This window comes from Serpula lacrymans (assembly GCF_000218685.1).
Source record: "Serpula lacrymans var. lacrymans S7.9 unplaced genomic scaffold SERLAscaffold_16, whole genome shotgun sequence".
In the NCBI taxonomy this organism is placed as follows: domain Eukaryota; kingdom Fungi; phylum Basidiomycota; class Agaricomycetes; order Boletales; family Serpulaceae; genus Serpula; species Serpula lacrymans.
In genome coordinates this window covers 501577-527743 of record NW_006763305.1, presented here as the reverse complement: position 1 = coordinate 527743, position 26167 = coordinate 501577, and the positions used below count along the sequence as shown (strand labels likewise).

At 45.4% G+C, this 26167-nt stretch overlaps 10 protein-coding genes across 10 annotated transcripts; 2 read left to right on the top strand and 8 right to left on the bottom strand.

Moving 5' to 3' along the window:
* Positions 1 to 894: 894 nt before the first annotated feature.
* SERLADRAFT_443058 (uncharacterized protein) lies at positions 895 to 1281 on the bottom strand (the record flags this gene model as incomplete). The annotated part of the gene is made up of 1 exon (XM_007323659.1): positions 895 to 1281. The coding sequence occupies one exon, from the start codon at positions 1279 to 1281 to the stop codon at positions 895 to 897; it is 387 nt and encodes a 128-aa protein (XP_007323721.1).
* A 3485-nt stretch (positions 1282 to 4766) lies between these two features.
* On the bottom strand, positions 4767 to 7974 carry SERLADRAFT_453535 (uncharacterized protein; the record flags this gene model as incomplete). Its single annotated transcript, XM_007323658.1, has 13 exons — positions 4767 to 5086; positions 5143 to 5787; positions 5842 to 5893; positions 5954 to 6008; positions 6072 to 6373; positions 6437 to 6565; positions 6620 to 6646; positions 6706 to 6775; positions 6837 to 6886; positions 6959 to 7408; positions 7491 to 7655; positions 7719 to 7801; positions 7878 to 7974. The coding sequence occupies 13 exons, from the start codon at positions 7972 to 7974 to the stop codon at positions 4809 to 4811; spliced, it is 2403 nt and encodes an 800-aa protein (XP_007323720.1).
* A 1760-nt stretch (positions 7975 to 9734) lies between these two features.
* SERLADRAFT_402072 (uncharacterized protein) lies at positions 9735 to 10890 on the top strand (the record flags this gene model as incomplete). Its single annotated transcript, XM_007323657.1, has 3 exons — positions 9735 to 9784; positions 9846 to 9873; positions 9933 to 10890. The coding sequence occupies one exon, from the start codon at positions 10190 to 10192 to the stop codon at positions 10598 to 10600; it is 411 nt and encodes a 136-aa protein (XP_007323719.1).
* A 4697-nt stretch (positions 10891 to 15587) lies between these two features.
* Positions 15588 to 16404, bottom strand: SERLADRAFT_374299 (uncharacterized protein; the record flags this gene model as incomplete). The annotated part of the gene is made up of 2 exons (XM_007323656.1): positions 15588 to 16254; positions 16325 to 16404. 2 exons carry the CDS (start codon positions 16402 to 16404, stop codon positions 15588 to 15590), a joined length of 747 nt encoding a protein of 248 aa, XP_007323718.1.
* A 1607-nt stretch (positions 16405 to 18011) lies between these two features.
* Positions 18012 to 18887, top strand: SERLADRAFT_453531 (uncharacterized protein; the record flags this gene model as incomplete). The annotated part of the gene is made up of 3 exons (XM_007323655.1): positions 18012 to 18064; positions 18120 to 18715; positions 18764 to 18887. 3 exons carry the CDS (start codon positions 18012 to 18014, stop codon positions 18844 to 18846), a joined length of 732 nt encoding a protein of 243 aa, XP_007323717.1.
* Positions 18888 to 19046: 159 nt separating this feature from the next.
* Positions 19047 to 19657, bottom strand: SERLADRAFT_479150 (uncharacterized protein; the record flags this gene model as incomplete). The annotated part of the gene is made up of 5 exons (XM_007323654.1): positions 19047 to 19152; positions 19204 to 19302; positions 19355 to 19419; positions 19476 to 19580; positions 19634 to 19657. 5 exons carry the CDS (start codon positions 19635 to 19637, stop codon positions 19135 to 19137), a joined length of 291 nt encoding a protein of 96 aa, XP_007323716.1.
* Positions 19658 to 19812: 155 nt separating this feature from the next.
* Positions 19813 to 20338, bottom strand: SERLADRAFT_443052 (uncharacterized protein; the record flags this gene model as incomplete). Its single annotated transcript, XM_007323653.1, has 3 exons — positions 19813 to 19984; positions 20041 to 20164; positions 20227 to 20338. The coding sequence occupies 3 exons, from the start codon at positions 20336 to 20338 to the stop codon at positions 19813 to 19815; spliced, it is 408 nt and encodes a 135-aa protein (XP_007323715.1).
* Positions 20339 to 23665: 3327 nt separating this feature from the next.
* On the bottom strand, positions 23666 to 23890 carry SERLADRAFT_402065 (uncharacterized protein; the record flags this gene model as incomplete). Its single annotated transcript, XM_007323652.1, has 1 exon — positions 23666 to 23890. A coding segment is annotated over one exon (225 nt), but the record flags the coding sequence as incomplete, so codon positions are not given.
* Positions 23891 to 24707: 817 nt separating this feature from the next.
* On the bottom strand, positions 24708 to 25097 carry SERLADRAFT_443048 (uncharacterized protein; the record flags this gene model as incomplete). Its single annotated transcript, XM_007323651.1, has 1 exon — positions 24708 to 25097. The coding sequence occupies one exon, from the start codon at positions 25095 to 25097 to the stop codon at positions 24708 to 24710; it is 390 nt and encodes a 129-aa protein (XP_007323713.1).
* A 45-nt stretch (positions 25098 to 25142) lies between these two features.
* Positions 25143 to 25526, bottom strand: SERLADRAFT_443047 (uncharacterized protein; the record flags this gene model as incomplete). Its single annotated transcript, XM_007323650.1, has 1 exon — positions 25143 to 25526. One exon carries the CDS (start codon positions 25524 to 25526, stop codon positions 25143 to 25145), a length of 384 nt encoding a protein of 127 aa, XP_007323712.1.
* Positions 25527 to 26167: the final 641 nt, after the last annotated feature.

The window sequence follows — 26167 nt, the reverse complement described above, 5'->3', positions numbered from 1 at the left end:
CCCTAGAGCCAGAGGTATAACAGGAAAAGTGTTCGAGAACCAAGACATGGAGTGAGAAGATAAGAAGATAATAAATGGTCCTTACACTTATTTCTCACTAGATATCCCAGTTGCTCTAGTAGAATGTCCCTAATTTACTTTTGCTGTCCTTTAATAGCATTATACATATTATCTAAAAAATCTAATGAGACTATGATTTGTACTGCTGGTATCTTAGTAAGTCCTCTAAAATATTTTAAGTTATATATGGATGTTTTTGAAAGGTACTAAATAGTGTTTAAAATATCCAAAGGAACTAACATTTGCACTGCTGGTGTCTCAATGGTTATCTAAAATATCCCTATCATATTCTGGATGTTCTTTAGGAGTATCTGTATAATGTCCACAATATCCAATAAAGACTACCCTGAATACTACTTATATCCCACTAGGTATTTCAAATAGTTTAGTAGGATATTTTTATTATATCTTGGATGTCCTTTGGGAGTACCTAATGATATTCCAAAATAGTCTCATTATATGTTATGGACAGTATACAAGTACTCCTAAAGGACATTTAGTGTACAATGAGGACATCCTATTGGAGTATCTGGGACATATTTAGACTACCACATATATAAACCCTAAAGGACACCTTGTTACCTATTATGAGATATTTTTGAATTTGGAACATCCAAGAATAGTCCTACCTTGTAATAATATAGGATATATAACTTTTGAGATTTTAATCAATATAAGGACCCCTGGCACCACTTTGAAGTCCTAGGATTCCTAAATACCCCTTGGATGAATTTAATTTAAGAGTGTCCTGTATAGATTATCTGCATGTGGGATAATCCCAGGATAAAAGCCTCTTAGCCACATCATTGAACTATACCTGATCAACCTAAGAGGCTATGAAAAGAGGTTGACTGAAGTGTCTTTATCATCAGAATCCTTGGTAATTCTCTTGCTCTTTTTCTTAGCCAGCTTCTCTGTTTTCTTCTCCAGTTTCTTCAGCTGTTGCTTGTGTGACCCAGTATCACCTTCAGATTCAGATGATTCTGAGTCACTTGACTCAGTGTCATTATCGTGGTCTGTAGAGTCAGACTTGTTGTCTTCATTGTCGGAATAAGCCGGGTTGGTGTCAAAGCAATCTCTCTGCAGTAAGGCTTCTGCAGCAGATTTTGTCTCATGCACAGTAAATGTATTGGATGGGTTTCTGACAGGGTCTTTGGCGAGAAGTCTTCCTTCAATGCGTGTACGTAGGGTACAAGCGATACCACTCCAAAGGTAGGTCATTACAATATACAATTTTTGGACCTTTAACTTTTACTCTCCGCTTTAACTTTCTTTCTTTATTTTCACACACTGTGCCATGCGGCACTTTCCTTTTGTTTAAACTCCATTTTCTCATGCTACACTGCTTTCCTTTATTTTAGATACAAGTCTCTCACGCAGTGGAGCTGGTCACACAGGCTGTACCCTATGACATCATCAACCACTGCCTTCATCAACTGTATAGTACACATGTACAAATAGTTTGGGGCACTGGAGCACAACCATAGAGGCTACAACTCAAAGGAATAGTGGTCCAACTCATCAAGAGAGGGAGGTTGTCATACTAATGTTGGTAGACACTGGAAGGTGATGTGTCACATGATTGGTCATGTGACTATGAAAAGTCCAAAATGTAAAGTAAAGTAAATGGTCACATGATTAGTCACGTGACTTGGAAAATGATAAGTAAAAGTCAGTAAAAGTAAAGTGTAAAGTAGGTGCTGGTATGTCAATTGTAACAGCAGGCATTGGGTATGTCCAAGCATTGCTGTCCCATTTGCAGAAAGTCACTGGAAATCTTGCAAGACTATCCAATATCTTCTCATGAATATGAATTCCAGGTAAATGGGTTATAATCTACAATATCTGCATGTGCACTCCCACATGAACTACCAGTAGAGATTATGAAGGCAATATTGTCCTACTTTTATGGGATTTTAATGCATTACATCAGGCATTACTTGGTGTTGTTGCCCATACAATATGATCGGGCATCATCAATGTGAAGCATGGACAGCCAACCTTTGGGTACACCTCAAAGCTCAATGAAAGAGGTCAAGCACCATATGTGTAACAACCAAAGTTTTTATACTCTGGCGCACAGAAAGAACAAGCAGAGAGGAGTGAGTGAGAGATTGGATAAACTCCCTTAGGTTTAGGACCAAGTTAGTTGTGGGTAAACAACAGGAGGACTTGCTGAGGAGTCTCCTGGATCTATTGGGTATTTATACTACTACAGTTTGTTTGTACATGTGTACTGTACAGTTTGATGAAGGCAGTGGCTGATAATATCATAGGGCACAGCCCATGTGACCAGCTCCACTGCGTGAGAGACTTGTATCTATAAATAAAGGAAAGCAGTGCAGCACGAGAAAGTGGAGTTTAAACAAAAGGAAAGTGCCATATGGCACAGTGTGTGAAAATAAAGAAAAAAAGTTTAAAGCAGAGACTTAAAGGTCCAAAAATTGTGTATTATAACAATATGACTGATATAATGTGGCTGTAGCTGATTGTTTTGAGGACAAATTTTTCTAATGGTTTACTTTATATTATAAGGAACAACATGTGAAACTAGTTTATCACTGTTTTAACACCTTTGATGATTCTATATAAGTGATAGCCCAGTTATGAAATCTGAAAAGATCTATTCCTGGTATGGTAGGCTACCAGGTCTGCCTTTTGATAAATGCCACTACTAGACTCACTAGATTTTGTGCCAGCTCTTTGCCCCAAATACCAAGTAATTAATGTTACCTATAATCTTCCTTTTTTTCTGCATTTCCATGTGCATGTCTACTCTACTTTTTAAAATGCAGAGTTCAATGTTTTAGCTTTGTTGAAACTAGGAACAGTCAGGGCCTCAGTTGTACACAGAACAATTGTATATTTGTACGTAGGAACAGTCAGGGCTACATTATAGAGTATTAGTTTGAATGATAATGAGGGGGAAATATATATAAAACATACCCTCAGTTGTACACAGAATAACTGAGGGGAATAAATGAACGAGAAGAGAATCTATATATGAGAAAGAAAAGAGTCACGTGTGGTTGGAATATATTCTGTATTGCAAACCTAAACTGTATGCTCCAACAAGCTTTCCCCATAATTTTGATTTTCTGCAGACCACAAGTTCATAACCTCTTTTTCTTTGTGCAATGTTACCCCCAACTCACTCTTTTAAAGTGTGAATGTTGCAGTAGTAGTAGGAGCATCTCCAAGAGATGGATTCTAACTCCGCCCTCGGAGTCTCATTATTACAATGCTTAGGTAATCCTCAATTTTTTTCTGATTCCTATGTTGGCCTACTCCAATGTCATCCCGTGATTTTGATCTGAACAAGCCACTAGAATTGAAGGACTTAGTTTGTGGGAATGTTGTATTGCAGTTCACTACTACAATTGAGAGTTCCATTGGCACTAGCCAATTTGCAGGGTGGGCAGCAAGCATTACCTTGCATGCATTATGTGCATTTGACTTGATCACATTGTATGTAGACTACTGTAAAGCTTGGTGTATATTGCTGTGTTGCCACTTTGATGCCAGGGGTGCCCGAAGCGCTATCACCATTGGTAATTACTGCTGGGGACATGACCAGGTATAGCTTCCGCTTCACATAGGTTACACTTTATATTGTATGGACAAATTTATGAGTCAAGCTATTGTACTCCTGACTCGAAAGACTCGAACACCCTCCTGGACCTATGTCACCCATTAGACCCATTCGTCGTCCGTCATATGCAATACTAGACTCTTGGCGGTGACAGGTGCATAGCAGCCAGCGGGGAACCTATAAACCCTTTCTGATGAATTGATTACAAACGCCTGCGCGACCAGGAATGAAATATCTATAGGACAAGACTAGCAGTCCACTTACCTCAACTAATACCACTCTGACTCCGAACAATCTGATATCATCACCGAAGATTCAATGCACGCATGGATGACCGGAATAACGGCACACATCAGCGAATTGAACAGTAGCCCTGAATGCAGTGTATTCTAGGTGAAAGAGTACTGAACAGCGGACCACCAATACCCAAAAACTCACCAATCAAAAAGTTGGTCAAGGTTCATCAGGTACTCTGCTGGGGGGGGGGGGGGGGCATCGTGCTCTCAAAAGGCAACGGCGGCTAGTTCGAGGCCATCAAACCTGGCATATGGAAGCTCGTAGCACAAGACGAATCAGCATCGATGTCGCGTTGAATCACACCTGGCCCTTTATCAAGCGACTTGTCCCTGGTAGCTGTTCTCACCTGCCCATCTGCCCTAGAAGGTGTTGACTGGGATGAAATCGGCGATGTTAGTGCTCAGCTATCCTGGACAAGGATACTGTGGCTGAATTCAGTGCCATGGAAAATGTGGGGAAAGGTCGCAATGGAGACACTCATGGACTCTGAGTGGGAGTCGGAGCCTACCGATAGCCATGGTTTCGTGGTGCCAGGAGGCATAATCAGTGAGTCAAAAGACCTGCCTAACACCATGCGTCATATTAACGATAAAGGAAAATGCAGGGAAATGATGGGGGTTATCAGATCCTTGTACGGAAGAATGATACGAAATATTGTTGAGATTAAGGTAGAGGTTGCGTAAGAGGAGACATGTCGATAACGAGGAAGACACGGGGGAAGAACTTCCACGGCCCGATGTAAACAATAAGGTCGGGCCAACTTAGCCGACCATGACCTGGAAGTGCATTGAACAAGAAGGGTCAAATTAGGGGGATTGTATTATACACATCAGAAAAATACTTTGACAATGGGGAAAAATTAGACTGTCGGTTTTGTCATTTCTGCCAGAACTGAGTGCAGAGTTGCAGTAACAGTGGGAGGCACCTTTACACATTGCCGCTTCGCGGGAGCCTCTGGCAAATCATCGTCAACGTCCATGCCGTTGTCGTTAGAGATAGCTTCATTCTTCTTTTTGCTTGCAAGGAAATGCAAGTAAGCAAGGCTATGCTTAGGTTCCGGAGGACGTGGAATGTTCATAGGGGGCGCAGAGAACCAAAATATCTCGTTCGTTTCTGGAGAACGATCGAAGTGTTTGGCTATGAAAAAAAGATCTTGTCAATTACAAATGTGCCCATACTTTCATAACGCTTACTTGTTTCTGCTGGGAGCTTCTCTATGAGAGGGGCAGCCCCCGTACTTCCAGCAGCAGCAGTTAATAGGGTCCTGTCACGACTATCGTCGGTGTTCGGTTGAGACCTATGAGGCTGAGTCTGCTGTGGCGGCGGATAGTGAAACACAGTGGTTGGGGGTGCAGTAGCTCCTTGTCCAGAAGGCGCCCCGACGTACAGGCCTTTACTCGGGCCTGCGTGATCTGGTCCTCCTCCCGCAGCGCCCCCGGCAGCTCGCCTTGGTCTTTTCCTGGCTGTTGAACTACCTTCGGCTTTCTCTGCCTCCGATTTTTCCACGTTCTCTGTGATGCCCCCTGGACCTTTCACGGCGCCCACTTTACCTCCCTTTGCTAAAAAGGGACTAGGAAACCTTCTAGGGAAAACGACACGCTCGAAAGGGTATATGGGCATGAACTCCGTGCTCTTCCGCACTTCTTCTGGGACACACGAATTCCAATTCTTAATCTTCACAAATACCCGTTCACGGTCGTTATAACGTGAATCACACACGTACAGGGGCCAGCCAGGGTACCAGAATGGGGGACGGGGGCGGCCGCGGATATGCCTCGCAGTAAACTGACAGGCTATCTTTTCTATTACGTCTTCAAGTGGGTGGTCGGCGAAGTGGCCTGAAGAAGAATTGTCAGCGGGACAGCGGCGGAACTTTAACCATCGCGGCGTACTGGTTTTGAAGACTTCGCCTTCCCAAAACAGTCTTTGAGCAAGATGGAAAGTCTTACGAATGTCCGCATATGAATTACATACATGTAATCAAATAGATAGCGATCCACACACCTGCTCAGGCCGGTAGTACCAGCAAATCGTAAGACCAGGCTGTCCCTTCTTTGTCCTTTCATGGCAAGAAAGAAGGTAATTAACGATCATGCCAAGCGGGAACGGCGCGACTACCTACGGTTCGTCAGACACCCAGCATTTGAATACCTGAGCAATAATAGGGCGACTCGGGTCGTCTGGATTAGACAAATGCAGCCAGTCTGCAAGGCGTATGCTCCAGCCCTTGTAATGTACCTCTTCAACAAAGGAGCGATCTTTTGTCGAAACGCGGAAAGTAGTAACACCAGGAACACCCTCCGAGTCCGTGGAGTGAAGGGGGCGAGCCGTTCCAGGCCCTGCACGGACAGAAGCAAAATTTGTCGTTGATGTATAGGGGGGGCCCTGTGGTGGCGAGGAGGACGTGAGGGCTTGGTACAGGCGCTGGACATGAATGCAAAAAATTTAGGAGCGGAATTCATCGGCGAAAAGGTAGATCTTTCTTACTTGAAGAAGAAGTACTCTACCGTACGGCTCACTACAAGGCTCGTGCCATCTCCTCGCCTTTTCAAACAGGCGTGCCATATCACAATCAAAATCTTTCGAAGACTCGTAGCTTTGGGAGCGAACCTGACCCTTGAATGAAGCACTTGAGAAAATAGAACTTGAAGTACAGAGAAGAGGTTCTACCTCTATCGATTTCAGGGATAACGGTGACTATGAACGAAAAGGTGATATCAGATAGTCGGAAAAAGTATAACAACGTGACTACCGACGTGGAAGGATAAATTCGTGGATGTAGACTCTTCTGGCACGGCCTCAAGGGCGACAGCAAGTCGATTTCCACTACGAAACACATCATTAAAGGAGATACGTAATCAAAGGGAAAAGCCCGAGATAAACGTACATAACATCTTTGTAAGTCTTAATCGCATATACAATTTCCAATAGGCGGTCCTAATGATTAAATCCAGAAGTTTACGTGAGTCGAGAAAAATCATGCAAGGCATACCTGAGGCCGAGACACACCTTGCTGACTTCGGACATCCATCCACTGTCTCCAAAGCCTTCCCATTTTGGCAAACCCTTCTCAAGTTGCTTGACGATTTCGTCGCTCTCAGCGTCTCTCTCCTCGCTAACTCCAGTTCCTATGTTGATATCCTCTGTCTGTCCCTCAGGTTCAGGCGACATACCGCTTACGTCTACTTCCATGTCGGGAGAAGACACTTGCTGAGGCGATTTTGAACGAGGATGGAAAGGCTTCTGAGTCCGCACTTCAGCGTTGATGCTTAAGCTGGCGGGTGCAGGTCCGACAGGCGTCGTTTTTTGGTTATTAACCGAAGACGTGATTTGTACTGTCGTAGATTCTGGAACAGGTGCGGGAATAATGCCGTGAACTTTCTGAGGAGATGACGGGGGTGGAGAATGACGTGGTATTGGTAGAATGCTGCGCTTCTGCCATTCTGCTTCCAGTATAGTCTACATCAGAAGAATGAATCCGAGTCGGTGTGCGTGAACGCTAAATAGAGAGCCGAGGAAGAGGAGGAAAAAAGACGCGTACTTTTAGTGCCTCAGCATCCATGGCAATCTGACTTGTTGGTTCGTTGTAAAACATGGCGTTCCAAAACACGAGAGAAAGGTCTGTATATGCGTGCGAGGGGTCCTTGTATCTATTCTTTTCCACACTGGCCTGGACGGCATTGATGCATCGAGGCTCTGGAATAACCTAAGTGTGTGTTGTATCAAGTCATATAATACAGGTGTTCAGAAAGCTTTCTCAGGCGCGTACCTCGTAATACTCCGGCCATTCTGTTCTATCCACTAAATCCATGAACATGGCAGATAATCGTCGTTTGCCTCGAGAAGGAGGAGCTGGAGTAGCAGAGATAATGATATTTATTATATCCTCAATAGCAGATTTCTGTGCTGTAGTTATAGCCATGATTACAAGGTGCTGAGAGAAAGACACGGGCGCGCGCGATCTCAACAGTGAACTTGAAACGCGCGGATTGCGATTGTCGCCAAAAGATGTTGTTTGCGCCCATTTGGCAGCGGCCCCGACAAGTAATAGAGCCAAACAAACACTTCCCTCTTGGATCTCCGGAATGCCACCGGTCTCCAAAGTAAACCCGCGGACAGGCTGTATAAGGTACGAAGGATGACATACAAAATTCTCATACAACGACACGTCTGATTTATTGTACGTTGCTATCACCGCTCAAAATGTGACAGGTGAGCATGGCGTGCGGTATTTAGTAATTTCTGGACCATTTCGATGCCGCTGCCAGTGGATGGTTTGTTGAAGAATGAAGAGTCGGCTATGGGCCGTAATGAGAGGATGGGACGAGGAAGACCTCGAAGAAGACCTCGAGGAAGACACACGGCCAGTATTCGAAGTTTGTTAAGACGAATATGTCTGTTTAGGCATGACGAGTGCTTGTTGAAGTGTTCACATTTAATTCCCAAGTTGCCGAGATCGTCGATAGCAGTCTGAAAGCAATTGAATCATGAAAAGGATATGAAGAACCCGACCGGTGAGCTATGTGTATGAGGCAAGCGACCTGCACTCCGAGGAGGATGCAACGAGGCCAGCATGCAGCCATTGATCCAAAGCGGGTATGCCCGATTTCTCCGTGCTGCATTGGGGCAATCTAGATGGAATCATAGACATCGATCTGTTCCCGGGAATACACTCGTTTCCTGCTACGCTCGAATCATTCCTCGTCTCAGAACTAACTAGCCGTAAGCTTATCGGGCAGGTCTTTGCACAGACAAGAACTATCGCGCGACAAGACATCCATCAGAACCGTGATTGATGAAACGATGGAAATGCTATTCCTTTTGCTGCTACTTCTTGCCAATGTTCTTGGGCTCGTGCCGGCCACCTTGAGGAATGTGAGAGCCATGGCACCGGCATTTGTCCCAGAGCTAGTGCAAGTTCGCTGAGTTGAAAGGCTAATTTTGTGTCGTAAAATAAACGATACCCAAGCGACTCAAGGCTGTTGTCTGGGCCGTCATGGAATGAACCTCGTTTTGTTATGTCTTCGCACCCTTAGGGTCGAACGCCAACCAGCAGGTAATATATAAACACCCACAGATACCGTTGCATATCCACCATTCTCAAATCTCCATCATCAATACTCGATGTCCACTTGGCCCTCCCTGATGCAGTCCACGTCGACGGCCCCGTCCCAGTATGCTGGTCCCCAACATCCGCAACAGCAGCAGCAGCAGGCCCAGCAACAGGATGAGTACCTCTACCAGCACCATATGGCGCACCCCTTCCAGCCAGATCCAGTGGCAAACTTCTTGGAAAGATCATCCATCTACAACGGATATCACCAAGACCTCTGTCACAGATATGCATTTCCAGACGAAGACCCGTCGACCTCAAGCCTTTCTGCCATGATCACCAGACCCACCATCTCCCCGTTTCCTCCTTCTTCCTATGACTTCCAGCCCGGGTCTCAAGCACCATGTGAGTGGTCGGACCATACTCCTTTCTTTTGTCGGCCGCACCTCCCGTATTCTCCATCCGATAAAAGCACACCGACATTGACGCCGACCATGAACCATATTGTGCCTTCCCTTTACATGACCCCTACCAGTTCCGACCCTTCCTCCATGACCTCAATGCCAAAGCATACCGCACCGCCACTCTCAGGTCCGTTATTGGCCCCACCTTCTACCACGATCAGTGCGGACATTCGTGCAGCACCCGCTATAGCCCCTCCGAGTCGGCATGCTGCCACAAAGGCTGAAGGCGTACTCACGTCTGGAACTCGTCCTCGCGAAAAGAAGCACGGTTGTTGGATGTGTGAAAAGTCCTTCGACAGACCATCAACTCTACGCAAGGTAAGTGGTTCGATTTATGCACACATCAATCGCTCAATTGTATCGTGCCGTAATCATTCAGCATCTCCTCGTCCACACTGGGGAGAAAGGTACGTCTTAAGTCTGTGTAGTGGCGCCGCTCAGTCTTCAGCTAATACATATGTATCAGCGTTTGTGTGCGACATTTGTGGCCGCCGTTTCGGTGTTGCATCAAACTTAAATCGTCATGTCAAACGTTGTATCCTGAAGCCCGTCAATACCGCCCACTCTGTCAAAAGCAGCACTTCGCCCTCGTCAGCAACGCCGCCTTCGTCAACTTCTGCAGCTTCTAGCATTGAATCGTCGATCTCAGCTTTGTCTAGTACTTCAAACGTCTCTGGAGATCCCCCAGCATCTTCAGAGCAAAGCAGCAATAAGCGGAAAAATATGGGTGATCCCTGTTCTTCCTCACCGTCAGGTCCCTCCTCTCCCTCTCAGTCCGCCAGCACTAAATCTCCTTCTATATCTAAAGCACCACCCAAACGCCGACGGCGAGCCCCTTCGCCCTCGCAATGGATTCCTACTTCGCTTCTCCCGTTCAAAATCTTACCTATGGAGTTCATAAAGTCTACATCCGTCCCTCTCCCACCTGTGTCGGCATACAAGGACGAAACGACAGACGAGTGGATAGAAGAACGTGACTCGTGGGACGAGAGTGTCGGTGTTACACCTTATCATCCATGTGCGTGGAAGGGTAAACTCCCAGGTCCCGGCCTCGGCTTCGGCGGGAGGGATTTGAGCAATCTGGGTTTGGTAGGTGGAAGTGGTTTTGTCATGGGGAGACTGGTAATGCTTTAGGCGGTAATCGGATAAGACGTTTGCTGAGTCCTTTGTTTGTTTTATTATTTTTTTTTTGGTTTTTCTCGGTTTATGTGTATACTTGTGGATTTTTTGTCGGTTTGGTCGAGCATGTATTACCCGCTGAGATTTCTTTGCTCCGGCCAATTTTGTTGTTACCATCATCTTGATATGTAAATTTTGGGTTTAGGTTTAGATATTCTAGGGTCGTATAGATTGCCGCTAGAATAGTCGTGGACACAGTCATCACTTCTTCGAGCACGTCACGGTACTTTACATTGTATAACGTCTGTAGCATTTTGAATCTTCTTAATGGACATCAACCAATCACTTTGTCGTTGCTCCTTCGACGGTTATTGTGTCTTACATTTCTAGGATGGGTTTTTTTATCAACATTCTTTAAAAAAAGTCCGATAACAATGCGACACTACGTTTACACTCATACAACGCCCGCGTTACTTACACCGAGACAACGTTAAGATCGTTTATATTTATTGAATAGCTTGCTACCGGCTGAGTCAAAGCTCCGGTAAGTGGATGGGGCAAGAGGTCACAACCAGGAACGTACTTTGCGCCAAAGTCTCAACACCTTTCTCAAGCTGTTTTCTTTTATCTTGGCCCGCGACTCTGTCCACGGCGCTCCATGCACGGTTGGCTAAGGCCCCACCGTTAATAGATAAAGGGGACGATTGTGCATTGGGGTAAGCCGGGCCAGGTTCCGATGGCTGTGTGGATGGCGAACTTGAGGGTCGTGGCCGCGGTGGCGGTGGGCCGTAGTTCCCTAATCACGCCAGATCAAAGTCAGGCTATCACGTAAAAACACCACATTGGAAGCACGTACGAGGGGGAGCTGAAGGAGGTTTATACATTGCTGATCCTGGCGACTGCGGCATCTGAGTTGGATCGTTTGGATTGGAGGACGTCCTTTGATGAGAAGGCCGATAAGGCTCGTAATTGACTTGTTGAAATTGCGGTACGTTAACTTGAGGAAATTGATGGCCCAATCCACTAACGGCAGGTGGATCATAGGGTGAAAGATGGGCCGGGGAATGTGGATGAGATGTGGAAGCATGGTTTTGATGAGGAGCGTGGGCTCCGAGAACTTGATGAGGTTGAGGTTGTTGAGGGGTGTAGTCACCTACGACAGTACTTGGAGATTGTGGTCCAGACACAGAAGGTTTCGTTGTAAGTGGCGGAGCAGGGGGTGGAGAGGTAGGGGTGCGTGAAGGGCTGTAGCTCATCGAGTTTGGATTATGCCCGGGATGAGAAGCTAATGGAACTGGTGGGCGCGAATGAATGTTCCATTCCTTGGGAGGCCACTCCACCTGAGACCATGCCCCTGGTGGTGACGTTTCCCAATGCGTATTGGTAGATGACATAGGGGGCGCGGGCATGGCCATCATTGGTGGGTGTGATGAAGGCCCTGGAGAATGCGGTGGCCGAGATGGGGATGAGATCATCTGCTGGCTAAAATCATCTGCAAGCATCGAAATAGCTTGAGGAGTACTTGTTGACTCGGGCTGCACAGAACTTGCTTGTCCAATAGAGCTAGGTCGTGAATGCAAGGCTACACGTGGGGGAGCTGGAGCAGTCAATGATGGTTTGCTCGACAAATTAGGCGGGGGCGCACTGTGCTGCGAGTGTGCCGGTAGAGGGGACACAAGATCAACGGCCTCTACTGAATACGGTGGGGGCGGCGGTTCGTCTTTTGATTGATTTCCGCCTTCAGCTGCCAACCAGCCTTGATAGGTCTGACTACTGCTGCTACCCCCAATGTAAGCTCCCGACCCTGAACTCTCTTCAAACCGTGGCCTTGTGGACCAATAGTCCTGGAGTTCTTTGATCGGGAAAGTATCCAGTAATACACGGTCACCGCGTAGACCCTCAGCAGCAAGACCACATATGCGCATATACCTGATAATTTTTTTAAGTGACGGTTAGCCAAATTAAGATCGAGCAAGAAAACGAACCAGTCCGAAGGAAGATCGTGACCGTCTTCATCGAGTGCCATGAACTGATACTTGTCATGGACTGGTACCATACTTTTCTTCGATACAACTGGCATGAATGCAGTTCCCTCGTCATATCTAACCATACGATTGAGCTGGATATCTGTTAATCTGACAATTATCGACGTACTCGTCCCACATTGCCCCATAAAGCGTCCTCACGCCATGACGACGTGCGTTATATATTTGTTTCCACAAAAAATGTCCTCCATTACGTTTGATACCATTGAAGCTCCACTTGCCTTGAGATAGATTATATCCCTGAAATCAGAATGATTAAAGGGGGAGCAACTGGCACAAAAGGCAGGACCCACACTGCCCCCAGGAAGGACGACGGGCATGTAATCCACCTTTCTACCAGTTTCCTGCCCCTTGCTTCTCAAAAATTCGGCGTCTGTTTTGATTTTCTCTTCCCCCCATCTGTCAGCATCGTCTTCGTTACCGTATCTACCAACCGTCCAAGGGCTGATAGCGTCGAATTCATTCAACCAAATGTCTAGAAACTCGGGATCTCGGTCGGCATCGCCCGAAGATGTGCGCCAGTGTGCTGGCGCCCCTGCGACGATATAGGCGCCACCGGGTGTAACGCTGCGCAGATATGCAATAATAGCACGAAGGACTGCGGGTGAGTGGTTGCGATTATTGAAGCCAAAACCTACACCAAGTGTTAGATATATAATCCAGGAGAGCGTGGACAAAAATTGGTGTACCCCATAAAACAACGACAGGCCTTCCTTGTTCCTTTAGATAATTAGGACTATCTAAGACGCATTTATCATGAAGAAGGTGGATCCAATCGTTCTCCAAGACACGTTGGATTCTATCTGGGGCGACTCCTGAGACATCGTACCTGTTAACAGGTCCAAGTCAGCGCCAGATCGTTGAGAAAGATATAAGGCTACATTATGGCGAAAACTCTACCCTCTTGCTCGGCTGCTTCTCTAACTCGATCACCAACCTCATCCCGACTGCGCCTAATGCCTTCGTTACCTGCCTCTAGATCACATTGTCCAAGAAATCGCTGCAAAAGAGCGCCGTCTACTCCATGAAGTGCCATCCAATGGAAATGCCTAAGATACATGTCAATTCAATGGGTAATAAGGAAACAAGAAGATAAGTACCTTTGTACCGTCTTGGGATGCCGTGATGAGAATAAAAACGCCTGGTCCCCGTTAGCATATTTGAGACCAGGAGCAGGGTATAGCTCGGATGGTGAATACTCTGATAGATCTGGCCAGAGGTCGGTATTAGGCCGACCACCATCGGGTAATGGTTTATTGAACCAGTGAAGCCAACCATGGTGTCCTGAAATGAGAACATATATCAGAAGACCAGAAACCTTGTATAAATGCCGTATTTTACCTGGACCGATTGGCTCACCATCTCCCGCACAAGTGAACCTGTACAAAGAGAAAGCGAAGGCAGTGATATTAGTGTTTGTACGAAAATAAGGGAGCGAGCCATTGAATGGTGGAATTTGCGATCCAAATGTAATGGCACATTACTGCTTTACCCATTACTCCGAATTCCCAGTCAATCAGAAGGTCATCGGTTCGTGTAGGATACAGCTCGACAGAACACCAATTGAGAAGTGGAGTAGAAAAATACTCACCATCCCTGGTATCCAACCAAGAACTTATCGTGTATTGTCTTTGAGTTTGCCCTGTGTAATTCAATGATCAGACAGGGTCATCATGACTGCCTTAATGACCTTAGTGTGTGGTGCTCACCTTCTGATAATCCTTCCCTGGTCATTTGCCATGTTAGTGGTATCAATACAAGAATAACTGCCCAAGAGTGTTGCGGCTATCGTTGACAGGGCCTGTGTAGCTTCTAGCAAGCAAAACGCTTGCCACAGGGTTGTAATCATGAAACTCTGTTCTCCTTGCACTTGTGGCTGTGCAGTGGCTGTGATATTTGGTTCGCTGGTACGGGTTAGGATTTAACATCGACCACGATACAGGGCTGAAATTTAAAACTCGTGAAATCATGAACACTGCGAATTATTGGCGTGCAAGTAGGTGTCGTATCCCACTTCAAGGATTTCCCGACCCATGTCTTTTTCCCTCTTGGATTGAGCTACAGCGATAAGTTTGCTCTCAACGGTCTTATTATCATATGCTTTAAACGCTAGGTTATCGAATTGTACATTCTTGAAGAGGGGCCGAGAAGGTCGACAGGGTGTACAGTATCACTGCAATGGATTTCGAACATGTGTTAATACATACAAGAATTCTATTCTTCTTTTCGTGATGTCTTCCATCCGCGTACTTTCCCTTAACATGCTCTCAGCATAGATCGAATTCTCAAATGCCATTTGCATATCCTCAAGCTACTTTAACACTCACCTCGTTTCTCCAACAGATCACCCACGCCCTTCCGGCGTTGCTGTGCTGCGTTGGTGATATTCTCATCTAGCTAAACTATATATTGATGCCTCGTATTTTCTCAGGTCTCGATCTCGGTCTTAAACTTTGATGTTTTCGCCCTTACAAAGCGAGCTGAAGAGCAATCAGTAGAATTTTCGCCCGTGAAACTACTTCATCATCCGAATCTACCATCACCAACATCAATAATTCAGTTTCGGCAAGACTAGGATAAAGCTAGAGCAGCATGTCGCAGCTCGCGTCCTGGGTATTACATATTTCATTCAATTTCATGTTCGTTCATGCAGCCTAAACAGGGTCCATGAGCCAACCATCTTTGCGTAGGCGCAACGCGGATGGTGCGCATCTATCGGCTCAAGCAGACACGGGGGCTACAATGCGGCAGTGTGAATATGGACAGAATAAAGGCACGAATGTATGTCCCTGCAGTCCATACGGAAAACTAAAGACTGGGATTAAACCAGGCACGCAACAGTCAGTATCCTAATGGCGCAGTCGATTCGAGCTCGTAACACCATATACATTGTACAGATCTTTGCTTCAGTAAAGTAATGTAAGAATATGGCTATTCACATTTGTAACACTCATCCATCAGTCCAGAATGGAATACTTGTTGATCTCTTCAACTATGTCGTCCCAGCGTCCGCCATTCCAAGACTTCACCTCCTCCCATTGGTCTTTATCAAAGGCAACACTGAAACACCTCATCCATGCAGCTACGAGAATATCTGCATAGGAGAACGTGTCTCCCATGATCCATTTACCACCGCTTTTTGAATACCACCCATCAATGATCCCGAAGGCCGCTTTTGTGTTTTTCCAGTCCGCGTCTCGCTTTGGGCCTACGGGTGAAATATCCTCCCATTTGACGCCAAACCTAACCTCGGCCTGTTTCTTAAAGTACTCCTCGTTCTTGGGATACAACTTTGGAGCAACCACGACGTTCATTACTGGGAACGCAGGGCCTAGGGTGTTCATGAAAGCGGATTCGAAGGCGCTGATGAGGGCTTTAGTATTGCGGGGGAAGACGGTGGGTTTGGATGGATATGTCTTCTCGAGGTATTCTGCGATGGCGAAAGAGTCGGAGACAACGGCACCCGTAGAAGGGTCCTGGATAGTAGGAAGGGTGTAGAAGTCGCCGCTTCCGTCGGGCTTACGCCCAGTGGGTTTGGCACCGATGGCCTTCATCCGCTCCTCAATATCCTGTGATTCAATCCAGACAGATTGGAATACCAAACCTTTGTAGGCAAGCGTGTACCTACAACAGCGAACGTGTAAGTCAGACGTGTCCATAACATGAAAACGATGGGTTCAACCGAGCTACTCACCTTGTTTTGAATATGTTGCCAGACAGAGCTTTTCCAGGAACTTTTCCCGGAAGATCATATAGTATAATGGGCTGAGACATGCGTAGAGAATATGAAGTGAGTGTCAATTATCTGCAGTGATTGCTGGTCGTTGAATGCAGAGAACGTCTTAAATATGTTTAGCTCGACCGAACTGCTTTGTAATGTGTTTTCCTCTCCTGCCTACAAAAGCCCATTGAGTTCGTACTTTTTAGGGAGATAACACGATAATCAATGAAGAAGTCGCGATCATCAATCAGCTGCCGTTGCTGAATCATTGTGATAACTAATGCATGTTGCTCGGGAAAAACCACTTTTACGTCGTACGCTGATTCAGCTAACTAATCCTTGTCTCCTGCGAAGTTCCAAGACCTATTCCACGGACTCTCGGTCTTCTGGGTTCGCATCAGCTTCTGGATCATACTGGATCCAAATCTTTCCAGGTCACCACTACATTTAAAATGGGGGACTCGCATCGAATTCCTTCAAAGGCAGAAATGGCAAGTTACAATACATCGATCGACTATCATCGTCACCTTCGTTGAATCAAGTCAAACAAGGGAGATTGATAGTAACTCAACGCAACGAGACACGGTATTCAAACAAAAGACACTATCTACGAGTGCGCTGATAGATGAAGAAATACTCTGCTTACTGCTTACTGCTTACTGGTTTCACGTCTATTGTGGTCATACCCCTCCCGTACGGAGGAGCTCAGCTGCAGGATTGTATACTGACGGTCAATGTAGCATTCAAAGGTCGGAATCCTACAGCTAATGTAAATCGTAAGCCGCCCTACCGTCCACCATGCCAAGACCTCATGTCCTCCCACTGGTCCTTCTCAAAAGCAACGCTTACGATGATATCTGCATAGGAGAACGGATCTCCCATTATCCATTTACCACCGCTTTGTACATACCAACCATCAGTGGCCCCAAGAAAATCCTTTGCGTTCTTCCATTGCTGTTCGCGCTGCGGACCTTCGGGTGAAATGTCCTTCGACTTGGTACCAAATCTAATCTCGGCATTTTTACAGAAGTATTCCTCGCTTTTTGGAGCTGGCAGCTACCAGCAAGAACATTGGGCTCATACTCTGCATGAAAGCGGAATCACCGGTACCCGTAGAAGGGTCCTGGATAACAGGGAGAGTATATTAATCACTTCTGTCTGGATTACGCCCAGTGGGCTTGGTATCGATAGCTTTCGTCCGCTTTTCAATATCCTGTAATTTAATCCAGACGGATTTGAAGGCAAGCCAAAATTATACCAGAGGATATCCAAAATATCAGAGACTGCGCCACATCATGCACAGCGAATTCGAGTGGATCGTCACAAGTCTTTACTCTCCACTATTTCTCAAATTCTGCTTAAGTACCACTGCATTGAGGATGCCAGGGGAAGTAGCGGAAGCATGACGCCAGAAAGTGGGATACTTATTAAATGATCGCTGCTTTTTTTATTCAAAAAATTGTTGCCGCGATGCGGGTGTATCCAAAGTGTAACCATGCATTCGGATCCACCATATTATACTTTAATACTTTTAGTATCGTGGCTTAAGCTTATACTACTGATTCTCACATGCTCAATTTAAAGCGGTCCGTGATGCCAGTATGGCCTAAAGCTTGAAGATTCTCAGGTTGCAGCCATCTTGCTTATTAGATTTTTGGATATGGAGGGAATAGCATCAGAACTGGCTAAATATCTAGTGGAATGCCTGAAACAGTATGTGTGCTCCCAATATGCAGATTTATATCGAGCTTTGACAATCAATATCTAGGACTTCGTCTAGTTCTCGTTTGCTAGTGGGAATCGCTGGCGTTCCTGCCTCTGGGAAATCATCATTGGCAAAGCTTGTAGTCGAAAAGACGAATGCTATCATCAATTCCGCATCCACAGATATCAGCGTTCGTGATACCCCCCATCCGACCGCAATTCTCGTTGGCCTTGACGGCTGGCACCTTACAAGGGCGCAACTTGACGGTTTTCCTGATCCAAAACTTGCTCACGATAAGAGAGGTGCCCACTGGACGTTTGATGGCATTTCCTATGTTGCATTTACGCGGCTCCTACGCCAAGATTTGACACCATTGACACCGATTATCCTTGCACCTTCTTTCGATCATGCTGTGAAGGATCCGACTCCTGAAGCCGTATCGATTCATCCTTATCATCGCATTGTCGTGATAGAGGGTCTTTATACGATTCTATCCATTGATCCATGGAGTGAAGGTGCTAAGCTCCTCGACGAGAGATGGTTCCTTCACGTCGATCTCAAAGAAGCGAAAATCAGGCTAGTCAAAAGACATGTTGTAACTGGCGTCGCGAAGGACTTGGAAGAAGCAATCTGGAGAGCTGAGGAAAACGACGGGCCAAGTATGCTTCACTGCGCGTTTACTTCCTCCACTAATCAAAAGTTCACAGATGGTGAATTTATTATGGCCAATATGCTGGATCCTACAAGAATAATTGAGAGTACTGACGATCCTGTATTCACGCTCCCGTAAATATGGATCAACGATATAAAGGGGTTTATCAATATGTCAACGTTTTTCCAGCAAGTATTATCACATAGGACTCAAGCAAGAAGGAAGACCCTATCTTTCGTACGGATGAGGCCCTTCGAAGAGTCAGCACGATAACGCGCAAGCTGGGTATACAGATTCACAAAAATCAAGGTATTTTAAATTGATGTGAAAGTTCCTATGCCAGTAAGTCGACAGAGGTAAATGAGAGAGGATAACAGGTGTTCATGGCCGTGTAACACATTGACTCAGTACGTCCTCAATCAGCTTTCATTTCTCATCTTGAGTCTATAAAATATGTTACACTATAAGGCGATTACTATTTTAGATAAAACTTGCCTGGACAACATTGACCTCCGCAGAGTCCTCTACGACTAATTTGTAAACAAACACCGGACGGGTCTGACCTGGACGATATATCCGACAGAATGCCTGGTCCTAGCAAAAATCAGATACATGGTACTGGCATCTGGGACTGACTGGTGCTTACCTCCAAATAGGGATTCCACCAGGGCTCAGTTATGATAGCATGATTACACGGAGTGATATCCAGACCTTTTGACCCAACCTGTCTTAATGCGAGGATGCAAACAACATCAAAATGTACGAACCTGTACCACCAGCTTTAATTGACACAATGAAAACTCTTAATTCTGGGTTTGTTCTAATTTCATGTAACGCGAAACGACGCTCATCTTCCGCCATATTGCCATGATCTACATGCACGCATGACAAACAATCGGGCTGGTAATTTTAGAAAGGAGCTTACACATTCTCACTGCAACTCCCTGTTTCTGCAGTTGTGTTTGAAGCAGGGACATCATATGCCTTGAATGGGACTGCGGCAAGTCAATCAACGAAGAAGGAACGTAGTGACTGGCGAAAGACTGACAAATATAATACATTTCTCATTGTCAGGTACGTTCTAAACAATATCTAGCACAGCTCTCATCTTGCTGGAGACGTATCCGTCACTGAATAAAGATTATGAAGTTTGAGTTCTTTGGGAACGGCATTGTCGTCAATACAAATGACACCATCGTTGTCAGAGGACTCCGAGGTGGGATTGCTCGATACCATCTCCTCCTCAGTTTGGCCGCTAGATGAACTTGTCGCATTTCTGTAGATTCGCGATTTAGACTCGGACAGGGATATTGTCATGAAAGAATGACTCACTGCTCTGCATCCATGTTTTCAGGTTGATCTAGTGGCTCATCCTGGTATGTATCAATAACTCTCTTGTCCATATCTAGCTTGTGGGACTCGACCGCTCGAGTCAATAGGTATGGATGGTCACACACTGGTAGATATTAATATCGCCGCATGTGAGCGATGGAGAGGACAATTTGATTGAGCACTCACCTTGACGTACTCGGAGCTGTGCAAAATCTTGGTTTCTCAGGTTCTTAGATGCCCAATTATAAATAAAGCATTCTTGGGCACTCAAAGAAATTTTGATAATCTTTTCTGTCATGTTGGGTAGGTCGAAATTTACAGTATCCCTTGGCCTGTATATCATGCACGTTAATAATACACTCTACTTAATGTCAGTCATAATCAACAACTAATGAACAAGAGGGATGAACAACAAGCCTTGCAACTGCTGGTCTGCAACCAGTGGTGGTCCTATATGGCCGTGTGATTGCATGATCGAACATATCACAATTATCCAGTTCATAATAGCCACCTACTCCAATGAATTTGAGTAGGGGCTGTATTTCTTTGTAAGAGTTCTGGAAGACGCGTTAACCTGTTTTTCTAAATAGAGAGAAAATCAGAAGAAACCTACATTGGGGTACCGGTGAGGCACATAATAAAACTATGTGAAACTCAGCCGCTGCCCGAGAGGCTATAGAAACGACTGAGGTATTTCTATACTAAACCCCCTACTACTTATAGTCGGAGGTGCTACTTGCTACAGTATAATGACTCCTAGGAGTACAATTGTGCTCCTAGGAGAACAATGGTGACTCCATGGAGTGGTGGCTATGCTCCATGGAGAACAATGGCTGCTTCGGCAGAGACCAGGTTTATCCGGTTTTGTCACTCCCACTTGAGTGCAACTGTAGTCCCATAGCTTTAGAGAATTTCCAGTGTTTTTCATGAGTGAGGGGTTTAGTGAGAATGTCGGCAACCATATCTCCTGTAGGAACATATCTAATTACTGCCTCTCCCTTTGATACTAAGTCATCTTGGATAAAATGATATTTCTGTTGAATGTGTTTTGTGCGAGCACGGAACTGTGGATCTTGTGTAAGAATAATAGCTGCTTGATTGTCACAGTGCAATGTTGTAGGTCCATTTTGAGCATGTCCAATTTCTTCAAAAAATGTCCGAAGCCATGCAAGGTGTTGTCCAGCATTGCTCAATCCAATGTACTCTGACTCCGTGGAGGATAAAGCTACCATGCTTTGTCTTTTGCTTGTCCAGGAGATTGCTCCTTGGATGGTGATAAAAACAAAGCCTGATGTTGATCAAGACGTGTCTGGGTCTCCAGACCAATCTGCATCTGAATATCCATAGAAATCCATGTCCATGGAGACATCTGTGCCATCATATCGTAGTTCCATGTCCCTGGTTGCTTTCAGATATTGGAGGACACATTTTGCAGCTTCCCAGTGATGGCTCCTTGGAGCTGAGTCATGTCTGCTTAGTATTCCAACAATGTAGGCAATGTCTGGGCGGGTTCCGAGCATGGCATACATCGGGGAGCCTACAATTGAGAGGTATGACACTTGACGCTCTTCAATATGCATCTCGTGTTGCACAATATCTTCCCCTGGAGCATTTGCGAGGAGTTTTGATCCATGGGCCATTGGTGTCCATACTGGCTTGCAGTTCTTCATTCCAGTACGCTCCAGGACTGTGTCAATGTATTGGCGTTGCAATAGGGATATTGTTTTGTTTGAATGATCACGTTGGATTTCTATTCTGAGGATGTATTTTGCTTCTCCAAGGTCCCACATTTTGAATATGGATTCGAGTTTAGCTTTTGTGATATCCATGAATTTTCGGGATGAAGCTCCTAGGATGAGGTCATCTACATAGACAACAACAAAGCATATTTGTTTGTTTTCCCGGAATACATAGAGACATGTTTCTGCATTTAGTCTTGTGAAACCGAGCTCCTGGAGCTTGCGATCAAAAGTTTTGTTCCATGTACGACCAGCTTGTTTTAACCCGTAGATGGATTTCTTCAATCTCCAGCAGTATCCAGGTTGGATAGGAACACCCCCTGGAGGAAGCATGTACAGTTCTTCTTCAAGTTCTCCATTGAGATAAGCTGTGGATACGTCCATTTGATCAAGTTCTAGGTCGTACTTTGCTGCCAGGGCTAGAATAATTCGGATTGACTCTAAGTTTGCAACCGGAGCAAAAACCTCCTGCTAATCAATCCCCTCCCTTTGAGCAAAACCTCGTGCAACAATCCGGAGTTTGTATCTCTCAATGTTTCCGTTTTGATCAAACTTGATCCGGAACACAGGTTTTGATGTGATGGGTTTTACTCCCTTCGGAAGTGGAACAGTGTCATATACTGCATTAGTATTGAGACTTAGGAGTTCCTCCTCCAAGGCAGACTTCCATAATTCTCCATCCGGATGTGATAAGGCTTCCTTTAGTGTCCTTGGAAGGTCTGTGTTAGATGGACCGGTACTTGCTATTCCAGCAAAGAATGTCTCCTCTGTATCAGATGTTTCCTCATGAACCTCAGGAGTGTTAGGTTTCTCCATGGAGTTGTCATGCTGCTCTTTTCGAGACTGTTCCTCATCTAGAGTCCTTTGATAATCTTGGTTTTTGTCTGCAGGACGGGTCTGGCGACTGCTTCTGCGTACTCCTAGGACTTCAGCAGGCATGACTGCTCTTTTAGGAACTTGTGCAGGTACTCCAGGGAGTAGATGCATTTGTGTATTTGTTGCCCCACTCACTCCTGAAGGTGTTGAATCACTCCTCGGAGGTGTTGGATGACTCCTTGGAGGTGTTGTATGCCTTCCAGAAGCTGATCCAATGGACAGGCTGTCTAGCTGTATTCCGACTTTTTCCACATCAGCTGGCTGTATGTTAAGGGGCTGTCCTCCCACTGACTGTAACTCTACTTTGGCTTTCCGTTCTGAAGATGGCCAGTGTTCAGGTCTTGGTTGTAGAGACTGTTGTGGAGGGTGTCTTAGCTGATCAGGTGCTCCCACTGCTCTCAGAACGTCTCCACAGATGTATTTCCCCACTGCTCTCGGAACATCTTCATGCTGATATGGTTCCATTGCTTGTGGAACATCTCCTTGGAGATGTGGTTCCATTTGCAATTCATTTGGATCTCAGATCCGAGGGTCAGGATCATCCTCCTCCAATGTTTTTTGGTCTGGATAGTGAGCATTCTCTGGAATGAGTCCCTCCCACTGATCTGTGCTAGTGTCTGTGTTCCAGGGAGCAGTGTCATCCTTTTGTACCTTTCCGGATTCATTGAATATGACATGCCAACTGGAAAACACAGTCCGTTTTTCAGTGTCTAGGAGTTTGTAGGCTTGCTTTCCATGTGTGTAGCCAATCATTATGGCTTTGCGCCCCTTGGAGTAAAACTTCCCTTGCCTTTTGTCTTTCGGAATCAAGGCATATGCTTGGCATCCAAAAGGGCGAAACAAAGTTGGATCAACTCTCCTTTTAAACAGTATTTCATATGGGGTCTTTCCATGGAGTCCTGATGCTGGGCTGCGTGCTGTGACAGCTGTTTGCATGGCATCTACCCAAAATGACTTTGGGAGCTTGGAATCATGGAGCATAGTGGTTGCTAATGTAGCCAATGTCTGATTCATGCGTTCTGCAATGCCATTTTGTTCCGGAGTATCTGCAGCTGTAGTTTCTTGGATGACACCATCTCCTCGGAGTTGATTTTTGAATGCATTGCCAGTATATTCTCCTCCCCCATCGCTCCGGAGGAATTCTGCGTATAGTGGAGTGAAGTTTTTTTCTCCCAAATGAGTCCGGAAGAATGTTTGGACATCTTGTTTCCATTGCTTGTATCATTCCAGTGCTTCACTTTTATGTTTTAGGAAATATATGCATGGAAATTTGGAGAAATCATCTACAATGATAATCCAGTACCGAAAACCCTCCCTGGAAGTTGGTTTGATTGGTCCTCCAACATCTGTGTGCACAATTTGTATGGGGCGCTTGGCTCGGTTTCCTCCAGTGGACTTGAAAGGTAATTTCTTCATCTTTCCTAAAGCACAAGGTTCACAAAACTCCGGGGTTCTGGTAAGGGTGTCTATGTCCTGGAGCTGTCTTTTTGTAACCATTCATTACAAGCGGTCCATTCCAATGTGTCCCATTCTCCTGTGCAATAAATTTACATCTACTGCTGCAAAAGCTGACTCCAGGTTGATTTCGGGTTTTGCTTGGATGTGATAAAGTCCTCGCTTGTGTAAGGCAGTGAGGATAAGTTCCTCCTTTTTCCGAACTTCACAAGTGTTTGACCCTGCTGGAAAAAGTCTTGATAACCGCGTTTTGGACAATTTGTAGACAGAGACGAGTGCTAAAGTGAAGTTTGGCACAAGTAAGACATTTGACAGTGCAATATTGTAGTTCTTATTGCCAACAGCTTGTAGGATTACTGTTCCAATGCCAATGGCATTTACAGAGGATTCATCCCCAAAACTGATTGTCCTCGGAGGATGCAGAACACGGTATGTTCCTGGCTCAAACCAGGAGCGGTGAGGGACCATGTGGGATGTTGCTCCGGAGTCAATAATAATTGTTGTTTTGGTCTTATTGGGTTCCGACACAAGGTAAGCTTGAATGTGTTTAGCAAGGGGCTTGGAAATATGTACATGTTCCAATGCAATATGACTCTGTTACTCCTCGGAGTCAGATCCAGATGATTGCTCTGCCGTATTTGCCTTTTCCTTCTCTTTTCCTTTATCCTTGTGTCTTTCCTTTCCCTTCTTCCTTTGACCTTTTCCGGCTGACTGAAGTGTTTGACACTCCGAGGTGTTGTGTGTTTTGGCTTTGTGGAAGTCACACCACTTCTCCTCGGGTTTGAGTGCTGTTTTGGAACCTCCAGGGGCCTTCCCTGACTGTTGTGCAACTTCTGCAGTGATCTGGATCTCAACTGCATCAAAGGTAAGTTTATTTTCTTCAATCGTGTTGATTACCGATGACTGAAATATTTGCCATTCAGGAGTGCATGGGAGAGATTGGAGAAGAGCAAAGGCCATGAGTTTGGTATCAACTCCTAGTTTCATTCCAGAGAGGTGTGAATCAATTGTCCGGATTTTTGCAATGTGGTCCTAGATAGGTGATGTCCCATCCCAGGACAATTTGGTGAGTTGCTGGAATGAATAGAAGGCCGAGGCAATGTTGGATGTCTGATAGAGTGAGACAAGTTTATCAAATAACTCCTTGGAGCTGGTGAGGTCTCCAGTCCTCATTAGGAGGGCATCAGAGATGTGGTCCTGGATGATTCCATGTGCCTTCTCATCCTTAAGTATCCAGGTGATCTCTGGATCCTCCGAGGAGGTAGGTTTTCCTGGTGAGGGCTTAAGCTCCTCTCCAGTAACAACCTGGAGAACTTTTTCCCGACGTAGCTTTGAGATGATCCGGAGTTTCCATATTTGAAAATTGTTGGGTCCAGTGAGAACTGGACATGCGGATGTATTGTGTGCTGTGGTCATGGTTTCGAGGTTGCCGTTTCGAATAAGAATTATTTCCTGTGTAGCTTTTGCGCACCAGGGCTTATAACCTCATAAAACTAAGTGAAACTATAATAGATGTTAGTTTAAGGTGATCTCTAATAAATGTAATGTAAAATACCTCAGCCGCTGCCCGAGAGGCTATAGAAACGACTGAGGTATTCCTATACTAAACCCCCTACTACTTATAGTCGGAGGTGCTACTTGCTACAGTATAATGACTCCTAGGAGTACAATTGTGCTCCTAGGAGAACAATGGTGACTCCATGAAGTGGTGGCTAAACTCCATGGAGAACAATGTTTGCTTTGGCAGAGACCGGGTTTATCCGGTTTTGTCACTCTCTACACGCTAGAATAGAATAAATAATGTTAATGTTTAAACTTGTATTCCTTCAGTGGTTATCACAAACTCACTTGATCCAGTGAAGTCAGGCCTTGAGATGACTCTTGTAAGGTATACGAGAGGCTGTTAGTTGACAATGGCCATCCCAGAAGATGAGCCACTCCTTGAATAAAGTTATTCATGAAGAGAAATGGTAGTTTAGCGGACAAGAACTTGAAGCAAGAGGGAAATTTACACTCTCGAGGTTTCTTTGTTATGAGAAGCAACTACACAAAGAGAG